Source organism: Plectropomus leopardus, chromosome 2 (assembly GCF_026936395.1).
Source record: "Plectropomus leopardus strain MGB_pleo_1.0 chromosome 2, ASM2693639v1, whole genome shotgun sequence".
Taxonomy (NCBI): Eukaryota; Metazoa; Chordata; class Actinopteri; order Perciformes; family Serranidae; genus Plectropomus; species Plectropomus leopardus.
Window position 1 is genome coordinate 26,338,999 of NC_142177.1, and position 11,631 is coordinate 26,350,629.

Below are 11,631 nucleotides of genomic sequence, written 5' to 3' on the forward strand. Positions count from 1 at the left end.
ACAAATGGTCAATTGCAGTTAAAATAACGGCTTAGGCTAGCTTGTCGCCTGAGAGCTCATTAGATTGGCTGACCTTTTGTAAACGCCCCTGAGTGCAGGATCAGTCATCAAACATTGGAAACCATCTCACCTGGTTTTATAGAAAGATAAAGACAGGGATTTTGATGTTAAAATACTCTATGATACTAAATTTTTTTAATACATATTTGGTGTATAACGAGATAAATGATCAATTCACACAGGGACACAGGATTAAAACTGTGAAAATGTATTTTTTTCTTTTCACTGGGACTTTAACATTGATGTTTTGATGTTATCATTTTATTTTAAACTTTATGAATTATTTTTATAGAATAATTTTGTTTTTATTTGCTTGCCATATGCTTTGTCCTATATACCCTACTATTTTTAATTAAGAAGTGTTTGGGACTATGGTGCATGGTAATTCTGCACTCTAAATTAAATCGATTGATGGGTTGACGTTCTATAAAAGACGTCTCATGCATTCTCTTACAGCTCTGTTAAGAGTTATATTTCACATGGTGTGTTTTGCTATGTGGCAGCTACATTATGCTGCCTGATGGAATTAAATGAGGAAGCAACATCAGCAGCCTCTCGATAATTGTCCATTACCATGTTGGCCTGACATCCCATGTCTTTGTGTATGGTTTTGCATTGTGCACTGCAGATACTGAAAACACACACTTAGTGTGGAGCCTCTTTAGACCTATTCAGTGCCAACGGGATTACAGATAGATTACCTTGCTCTGAGAAAGAATTAATATAAATTTTGAATTAAAGCAACGGGGAGTGATTGCAATTTCTATTCATAAAGAGAGATGGTGTGTTTTTCATGTATGCTGTTTGTTTTTAATAATAATGTTTGGGCGTCATCACAGCAGCTTTGCAGTGTGTTCCAGCAGCTGCGCATGCTGAAAAATCCCTAATATAATTGCGCCTTCTAGTGAGACTGAAAAAGATATATTGCTGTAATTCTAAGGTCAACAGTTTTTTGCTGCCATGGCTATTGATTGGTGGGAGTTAAGGTATTATACCCTCAGAGTGATGCTCTCACAGATGGTCTCATCCTAATGAACCAGACTAACGAGCCAGATGCCTCTGTGCTAAACTACACAAGGTCCTGTGAGGTGATATGGAAGAAATTGTACATACATTTTTAATTGGTGACACACAGAGGGACAATGACGGCACTTGCAGTTTGATTTAATGTCATATTGTGGTACTTAGGTTGGCATACTGTTTAGAAGAGATAAATGAAGCTAATGGAGGACAAAAGTGGGGTTCAGGGACCTGTTGAAGACATTTCACAAAGCATCCCTGGTGCATGAATAAAATCACGAAGACTAGGACAGGAAAAATAGGGTTCTTATCAGCCAGGACTTCAAAAACATCATTCTAGTTCATACTGGTTATTTCTTTATTTAGCTTCAGTGTATGGGATGGTGACGGACGCAGTGCAAACCATCTGCGATCCATTTACAGTGTTGTGTAAAATGAGACGTCCTGAGCATTTTGTGTGTTTGCTGGAAGCCTTCGCCTCTCTGCTTGATTCCCGGTGGGTCTGTCTGCTCTCCATCTGCCTACTTGTGCGTGTGTGTGTGTGTGTGTGTGTGTGTGTGTGTGTGTGTGTGTGTGTGTGTGTGTGTGTGTGTGTGTGTGTGTGTGTGTGTGTGTGTGTTTACTTGTAACCCATCTCTACATCGCTCTTCTTGAGCAAGTGGCAGCAGAGATATTAAGAAGTCAGGCCACGGTGTTATTGCATGCATTCATCATTCAAATGGCAAGACAGCTTTTAATATTGCTGCAGAATTCTAATCAGAATTTAATGTTACCAACCATTGAGATGACACTAATTGCAGTTTTGGTATGGACATGCTGATCCGATGCATCCTCTTTTTGAGTGGTTCAAAAAGCTCATCAGAATATAATTTTTTTTTAGCCAAGAGAGTTTGGCCATTAAAAGTGCACAAGCAGGCGTCCATTTTCTCTCTTATTTGTTCCACAGAGAGTGATGTCCAGTAGAGGGCAGCACAGAGTGTACAATGTCAAACTAAAATCTCTTCTCTTCTCTTCCAGGGCCAAAGTGTTTAGGGGAAAAAAGGTCCTTGGAGACTACGACATCAAAGTGGAGCAGGTATGATATTGATTTTATAGGCTGATGGTGCTGTAGAATCTTTTGTTAAAGGCTGAGGGGATCAGAGCAGAGATGAAAGAGAGCTGACACCATATTTATGTTTGATATGGAAATGCATACGTTTCCACTGACAAGCTCAGAAGCTGGTGCCCTAACACATTCTCAGTAACAACATAACACCCTTTTCAGAGCCCACTACTTGTCTTAAGCTTACACAGCAGGTTATAAGTTCCCAAAAAGAACAAAAAAAAAATGCAAAAAAGTTATACTCCAGAAAAGTGTGAACATCATGTGATGTTGCCGTGATGGTTGCAGAGATAAAATGTTGCACGTTTAGCAAAGTGTTCCTGTGTGAGCAACTGGCTCTCCAGGGCCAATGTTGTTCATGTCAGAGGGTCCACCACTTTGGTCCAAACTGAAATACCTCAATAACTATTGGATGGATTCCTGTTAAATATTATCATGTCCCACATAGGATAAATTCTACAGATTTTGTTGAATTCCTCACTTTTCATATTTAAGTTTTAACTCATTTAGCGAAATATCTAATCATAAACAAGATAAACTGTCACAAAAGCTGGTGCAGACATCCATGGACCATCCGTGGAAGGGCCGAGGAAGCGGGGATTGGTTTATATGTTTAGATGTTGTTTTATCTTTTTAACTTGTGAAGCACTATGTGCTACATTAAATGTATGAAAAGTGCTCTATCAATGAAGTTTGATTTGATTTGATTTGATATTGTCATGCTAATGTTAGCATTTAGCTTAAAGCACGTGAGAACCACAGGCATGCCTCCAGACTCTTTTGTTTTGTATTGAGATGAAGATTCTCAAAAGCGTCACCTCGGTCAGGAATTTGTAACAGTGGTTTGCAAACCTGCCTACCGCATACAAACTGCTGAGTCATTTTTTTAACATTTTGCGCTTGTCATCCTGATCAAAAACTACCTTTGTTCTGTGTACCTTTGTTAACCTGTGTACTTTTACACATATAAAGTATAACTACACTTAATCCACCGGTGCCTTAAATGTCAGCTTAAACAAGAGTCTTCATACTGGTTAAACCACTGTAACCAGCAAACATTTTTGATTTTGCAATACGTGGTTACTGCATCTGAAATGACTATTCTGTGGGGTTTCACACCTAATAGAAGTCGACAGTAAAATTACAACCTCAAGCCTCCCCGCAGAAACAAAAACAGACATGAGAGGAGATACGAGTCAGCAGCTATGAGTCACAGAGAAATCCTCACAGTTTTAAACCACACCAAAGACAAGCACACAGGCATTATTTTACTAGAATAACTACACCTGTTTTACATATACAATAATATATATTTGTTAACTTCTCAGTATATACAAAGTAAAGTGAGAGGATGATATGATAATCCCGTATTTATTTACAGTTTTCTCAGAATTCAGTAATCAATTCATATGATTAAAAAAAATGTTTCCAGCATGACATTAACTGTTACTATGGAAAAGAGTTGGAATATTACCCCTTTTTTTGCACAATGTCCTAATCTATTGAGAATTTAATCATTTGATTTTCTGCTTCTTGCAGATATGATTCTTTGTTGTTTATTCTAAGCCGTTGGAACAATTTACAAACGTGATGCGTACGATTATGCAACATTTGCCATTCAAAGGGATCCATGTGTATTTCATCACTTCTGTAACAAGACTTATGTGTACAGCTGACTAAGCTGTCTCGTCTGGTCTCTCCGTCCCTGCAGGCTGAGTTCTCAGAGGTCAACCTCGTCTCACATTCAAATGGAACCTGTAATGTCGACATGCAGGTCATGAGGAGCGGGACCAAAGTGGTCAGGTCAGCACAACACACACACACACACACACACACACACACACACACACACACACACACACACACACACACACACACACACACACACACACGTGAGGTGTCTTTAATTGAGAGATTATTTTTAGGGATTTTTGCCTTTATTATAGTGGATAAAGATCAGAAAGTGGGGAGAGAGAAGGGGGAAGGCCATGTAGCAAAGTGTTGCAGATTGTGATTGAACCCGGGCCCCTGCAAAGGCCTCAGCCTATAGAGTACTCCAGGAATGAGTCCAAAAACACTGAAACATTTCAGCACTTCCTTTTCCCTCCTCTTCATATCAATGGGTTTTGTTAAAGGATTTTTGGTTAGATGCCAGAAATAAGGTCTGTGGTTAACGCTATCTTAAGAGACTTTCAATATTGTTCTGCAATATAACATATATCAGTAAATACCCCACTTGGGAATTTTGAAGCTTTTAAGTGTCTTAAAAAAGGCGGTTTCCAACAAGTGGCTAAATAAGACTACAAAACGTCATCAAGCAGAACAGCACCAAACACGCCTTAACAGCTTCGTGGCGACACAAACTTAGAGTTGTTCATTTGTAGCCTAACACTTGCTTTTTACTTCTGGTGGATTGCAATTAGGCGTTCATAAACCCTGAAAGTGGTGTTCATTTGTGAAGATTATCTTTCATAGTGTCATAGACCACAGAGCTTATTTTCTGCAATGAGCCAAATCCAATGAAAATATCCCATTTTTTTTTTTTTTTTTGACAAGGGAACTAGGGCGAAGCTAACTTCTGCGTCAGCCTACAGAAAAACATCATCCCTGGGGCACTCAATAGGGCGCAGACTCCAACAGGTGACCCAGAGGTTGCCGTGTCACATTTATTTTTAACCATATCACAATTCTAGACAAAAAATGTGGACTTGGTGTGCAATGGGTTCAAATTCAAAACCTGCCCCTAAAAAATAACGTCACAAAAAATGTCCCCATTTCAAAAGGACATTTGGTCCTCACATAAAAGAATAAGAACAAACAGACTTGCATTAATCTCCAAACCCCAGCCCAGTGCTGCTGCGTCGTGTTTCTGCATCAATTAAAGATGATCCAAAGACATTTCTGTGAGATCAGACAGAAAACCTCAGAATGTTCTTAGAAATAATAGATATACTTGTTTACCATAAAGCTCTGATCAATGGATAAAGGGTGGAGGTGTATAACCGCAGTCATTACCCACAGACTGGCACAGTGCAAACATGTGAACGTACTATAACCCAGACAATCACACAGAGCCACTCACACGCCACAAACCACACTGACACAGACAGCAGTGTCCCAGCTGAAGACAGCCGGTGATTAAGCAAGACTGTAAACTCCCACTGCTCACCAACAAAACCAACAGGAAACAGAGACGGCAGCCTCAGTCTGATTATCATTATCTCCGCCCTGTAGTTACGCTTTATGAGGGGTTGGTTTGCACACACTTTGACACACAAGTAGTGACCATGACCCAAAATAGAGTGGCTTCGGGAAAACTGATTCATGGTGGCAGACAGACTGATTCACAGTCACCTGTCCTGGCAGCTTCATGTCCACAGATGCATTATTCTGTCACATATGAGTTCCTTGTAGACCGCCAGAGTCGTATCATGGCCTCAGTCTCACCCAAACGTGGACCATCGGAAAGATGTACAACATAATTGTCAGTAGGTCTTGTTGTCTGCCTGTCTGAGTTCATCGCAGGCTTTTTAAACTTGGACATTTTTAACATTTGTCTCTGTAATTGCACTGTGTCCATCGATTTCAGGTCAAAGCAGTGATTTTTCTAACTGCTCTGAGTCAGTGTGTTGCTTAGTAACCCTCACTCAGAAAGAGATGTAATTTTCCAGACTGTGAGCATGTCACCATGAAATCATCACCCCCACTTATCTGTATTCTTCTTTTATGGCTTTATACATATACATATATATATATATATATTTACTTGCTACAATTAAAAGAACAAATATTGAGTAAAAACATAAACAAATCATAAACATAAAAAGTTATAGTAAAAGTTGCAGTTGGAGCCTGAACAGTAAGCACATTTGGTGTTAAAGGAGAAGAAGCGGCTGTGAATCATCACAGGGATTAAAGTGTATTAACTGTCATACTTCAGCACACAGCCACACGTTTTCGTTCAGAGGATAACTGGTGTTCTATTTTTTCTTCTTGTTAACAAATCCGGTGAAAAGATCCAAACTAACAATGTTTTAGTCCGTCTCACAGCACTTCCCCATTCTGTTTGTGGCTCTCACCCCTAAGCTAATTTTTCCACTGAAAACATACATCTTCAGAAACTGGTAACAAATATGCAGCATAGTCGATTTTTTAAAGTCTAAATAATTGCTCAGAAGAGCAGGGCACTGTAAATTTTTGCAAACATGATGCAAACAACATTAAATGTTGCTTTTGTCAGATATTATTTACAGATGCAGATTGACGTGTGTTAAGTGTGTTAGTGAGCATTTAGGCAGCAGGACATTACAGAGCCCCCCTTCAGTTGTGGCCACTTGCACTAATAAATGGATTCGTGGGGAACCCTGTATTAATAGGAATAATTACTTGAAATAAAAAAAATTCCAGTGTCTGAATGCTCTATGGTACATTGCTCTTGGAAAGGGTGTACTTGTGTTATTATTTATTTATATCATCATTATCAGTGGCATTAAATGGTCTCAGAATGACAATAATATTGTTCATCACAATTATTTCTTGGATAGTACATTGTCCAACAAAAGCAATTCCCATGGGATTGACTTAAAATACACCACAGTCCTTGTTTTCATTGTGATGACGTAACTTCACCCTCTGTAACAACACAACTCACTGATGGTGGTATTTGGCATAGAGGACTTGTTTGTCGGCCTTGACATCTGACATTTTATGTTGCACCAACATCAGGTCAAATTTTCAATTTGTCTTTTACTTTGGTTTAAGACTGAACACATGTAAACCTGATGACATGAGCCTCAGCTGTGCTTACTGTTTAGCGCTAATTAGCAAATGGTAGCATGCAAATCTAAGATGGTGAGCACAGTAAACACAACACCTACAGGGTCTGCCATTTAAAGTTGTATGCCCCTCCCTTAAGCCAAAATAAAACCACAAGTCCCTCCCCAGTGTTTTTAAAAAAATATTTGAAATGCCTCTCCTTTTGCACCACTCCCTCCCCTCTCATAAATAACTAACAGTCCCTAAGTTATATTTAAATGTTAATTTCAAATCCTGTTTGGAATTCATTATTTAAAAAAATGATTTATACTTTAAAAAGTTATTATATAGGAAAGAAAAAGAAGCATTACGGAGTATCACTGGTCGTTTCAGAGAATTTACGATATTTAAAATTTGCCTTAAAGTCATGGAAAAGCCATGAAAAAGTCATGGATATTTATTTGTAAAAACCTGTATTAATCCTGCACCTATTTATCAGCATGTTGGCAACATTTTTAAGCATTTTAGTACACTGATGTTTGCATTCAGCTTGTTTCATTGTTGGTTCAGGGCATTAAGTTAAAAAGTGCACAGTGAAAAATCCAAAGTGAAAGTTGGTTCAGAAGACCGTGGCCCCTCTGGCAACACTGATTCAGGGTTTAAATGGAGAGTCATGACCATGTTGATCTTTAAAGCCTTCTGTCAGCAATGAAGAGATTACAGTCACATTAATTGCTGTGTCCTCTCCACCAGTCTTTTTTAGTTTCTTGGAGAGTCTGATTAGTATTCTCTGTGCATGAAGAGCTGGTGGTGGTCACTCTGTGCCAGATTTTCCTCTTGCTCTGTCTCTTTTCTCTCACAGCTCTCTACATCTCTTTTACTGTGTATTTTTTTCCTCTCTGTCTCTCTTCTCTCACGCCTCTCCCCTCTCTGCCTTTCCTCACATTCCCTTTCTCTCATACACACATGCAGAGACAAAAGGAAAAATAACAGGAGTCGTGCCCTATCACCATCAACCTTTCACTGAGCTGAACTGCACTGGATATTGTTTTTGCCCTTAACCTGCTGGTCGCTAATTGCTCCTGTGAGATCCAGAGCTGTGGCTTTTAGTGGTTTGCTGTGGGGGCCGACACAGTTTAAAGTAAAACATAAAAAAAATCACAACAATTCTACACAATCGTAATAATGGTTATTAAACCCCAAACTTAGAGCTCATTATTGTCTGCCATTAAGCTTTTGTTTTCTGCTCACTTATGCAGACTCATCCCCCAATTTCTCTCAAGTTTCAAATGCCAGATTCCCTCTGCACTGCGGCCCCTGTCGCTGTTGACTCTGACAGCCTGGGGAAGTCTGCAGACAGACACCTCTGTGACACACAAATGTCACCGGCAGCTTTACTTCATCTGCCAATGATGAACGTCACTGGGAGGGCAAAATGTGTGGGAGGTTCACACAACTTTCCTACCTACCCAGTTCCACCTCCAGCTCAGAGTGGACAATACCACAAAATGAATTTAAAACAATTTATGTTTTATTATTGACAGTAGCTAATATGCAACAAGTCCTCAAAAAAAACAAAAAGGTTGTTTGTTCGTGCTCTCTAAAAAGACACGTTGTAAAACTTCAAATATAAGCCCACCCCGGTTAAATGCCCAGTCCCTTTTACTAGCACGGTTGGGCTACACATTTTTTCAAATAAAGGCCTGTCTCAATTAAAGGCCCAGTTACCATGCAGTGAGTTTTAATAAAAGTTCTTTGGCTGCCTGCTAGAGATAACATTAGTTAGCAGCTTATATTGTGCATACAAATAAAAATGCCACATGCTACAAATACAGTTAGTTTAAGATTAGAGAAAGTTACGCCAGAGAGAGTGTAATAGCGACTATCTACGATTGAATGATTCAAACATTCAGTTCATGTCACCGAAAGCATGAGAAGGAAGGAAAAAATGGTAAACAAGAGAGATGCAAAAAAAGAGGTATAATGAAACAATTGTATTTCCATCTATGCAGAGCAACATTTTTGTGTGACAGGAATTAAAAGCCTGTCCAATGTAGACCCCTGTCCCAAATATATGACTTTTGAGTTCATTGGTTTAAGCAGATCGTAGCTAAGTCTAATACTTGAAGTTTAACGTTAGAAGTGTTTTCTAATCTCACACCTCTATTAGCAGGACATCTTTGTGTTGCCCTTCTACAGGATTTTTTGTGTGTTTATCCGACATTCATGTTATTATGAAAGACTTTGGCAACAGAAAACAACTGGAAACCAATCTCCCAAAATCGTTTTCTTCAATTTTGTAGTGTCTGTTTACTAGAGCGTTTATGTGCAGTCAATTATCAGTACAGCCTCTCCCTGTTATCTGTTTACTGTCTGACTGAGTAATGCATTAAAACATGAAGGGTCATCAGTCAGTTTGCTCGAGAGTCACTGGTTAATTTTGTTAAAGTCTCCCAGATCTCCAGGTTTCTACAATCTCACTGTATAAATTTCAAAGGTAGATTCAATTTGGAAATATCTGGCATCATTCACGATGAGGATCTGACTGAAGCAGAACATTTTAGAAACAAAATCTCTTCATGTGAAAAGAGGACATGAAGTAATAACATGCTGGCAGCAAGCAGGTCAGCCTCCATCACACAGGTTTCAATTCATTTTATGAGCGATAGAGGTCATATAGATTTTCCATTAACTTGATGCTTGTAAAATTATACATTATGAAGTCTAATGATCTCAATAGTTGTTTCATTTTAATTATAGATAATGACAAAATAAATATAACATCAATTACCCACTTCAAGCTTAATTTTCCATCAGATTTCAAGTGTTTAATAGCCGGGAAAATAAGATCCTTTCTCTCTTTTCTCAGTGCAGTCCCAAACAAAGAGCTTAGTAAGAGTCCTTCACAGATGATATTATTTTTATTCGTAGACGAGAGATTCGACCACTCCATCGTCTTTCTTTCTTAGTCAGATTTCAGTCTTTTATGTGGTCAGAAAGACGTATTCTTTCAGCATCCTCAAGGGAAAAGACAAATGTACTACTTTTCTCTTGTGGCTTTGTGTTTTTTTCTCCTGTGCCATGACTTTTATCTAATGCTGTTTCTTAAAAAATGCAGTTCAGTTACATCGCCCATCCTTAAATGTCAGTTTTTATTAAATAACCAGGCTTTGACCCTTTTGCCTGATACTGTGAAATGACTCATTCATGTAGTCACAAAATAAAGACATTTTTTGTTCTGTAGCAACACAGGAAATGTGGGGAAGTGAGGTAGAAAAAACTATGAATGTATGTGTATTCTTGTTCCAACCTTCTTTATTTCTTTGCCGTAACACCAGGTCTTTCAGGCCCGACTTTGTCTTGGTGCGCCAGCACGCCTTCAGCATGGCCCAGAACGAGGATTTTAGGAACTTGATCATTGGTCTGCAGTATGCTGGCGTCCCCTCAGTCAACTCTCTGGAGTCCATCTACAACCTCTGTGACAAACCTTGGGCTGTAAGCAAAACCAATTTACACCTGCAACAACCTACAAAATATTTATTTACTACACTGTGATGATTACATAGATGTGGAAAGATGTGTATAACGGAGCTTGCAGCTGTTAATTTAATCTTTAATTAAGATAAGATTTTTTTTTTAACTTTTTGTGGCTTGAAGAACAATTTAAAATGTACTATGACATAGATTATTACCTCATGAATAATATCACCGTTCTGCACTGTGTTTCTGTTATAATACATGTTACAGTCAGTCACCTACCTCTTTTTACATTATTAACTCTCTCTTTCTAATTTTCTCTCTGTTTTCCTCCTCTACACCAGTTTTCCCAGCTGATCAATAATCAGAAGCGGTTGGGTTCAGATAAGATCCCTCTCATTGATCAGACTTTCTACCCCAACTACAAAGACATGGTAAGATTCACACATTACATTTTGAAAGTACCCCTTCACACACAGCGACTACCCTTCCATAAATGGCAAAATGTCTCCAATACTGATCTTAAAATATTTATATAGCCGTGTTTTTAGTGGTTAACTATGTGGTTCGGGGCATTAAAATGTTTTCTTAAAGCAGGAGATAATGTCTGCCAATTACTGTGGATTTTAGGATAATATTGATGACATAAAAATTCATATATATATATATATATATATATATATATATATATATATATTTTTTTTTTTTTTTTTTTTTAATTTTTTAAAATTATTTTCCAAAATTAAATCTACCATATTTTTAGCATAAATACGTTCACGTTAGGGTTAAGTATGTACAGGTGTTTACCAGAAAACTGAGAATACACTTTAAGGGTAAAAATACAATCCATGATACCTTTCTTAGAATTCTTTACACATAATTTTTAGTACCTGCTGATCCCCCAGCTCGTTAAATTAAATTAATCACCATTACCACATAGTACTTTCATGTTCTAACGTTCTCAAGCCCTCAAGTGATTTTTATTTTCTACACAGACATGTACAGAAATTTTGAAAGGTTACATAGGACGAATATAAAACAAATTCAAAAAATATATAATGTTTTTTTTTTAATTATATGAATTATTACAATTATTTCAAATACAAATTACTTTTGGTAGCCTACAGGATTAATAAAATCAGTTGCTTTTCACTCCACTAAATACATGTTCTTGTAATAAAATGATTCAAGTGAGATGAACAGACTAAAAACAGATG

At 37.9% G+C, this 11,631-nt stretch overlaps 1 protein-coding gene across 1 annotated transcript in view; it reads left to right on the forward strand.

Annotated features, from left to right (window-relative positions):
* Nucleotides 1-11,631, forward strand: part of syn2b (synapsin IIb) — a 111,620-nt gene that overhangs the window by 59,917 nt on the left and 40,072 nt on the right. The window contains exons 2-5 of the mRNA XM_042506385.2: nucleotides 2,098-2,155; nucleotides 3,894-3,985; nucleotides 10,276-10,432; nucleotides 10,759-10,848. Of these exons, the coding sequence (XP_042362319.1) occupies nucleotides 2,098-2,155; nucleotides 3,894-3,985; nucleotides 10,276-10,432; nucleotides 10,759-10,848 (397 nt within the window). The remainder of the gene's footprint in view (nucleotides 1-2,097; nucleotides 2,156-3,893; nucleotides 3,986-10,275; nucleotides 10,433-10,758; nucleotides 10,849-11,631) is intronic.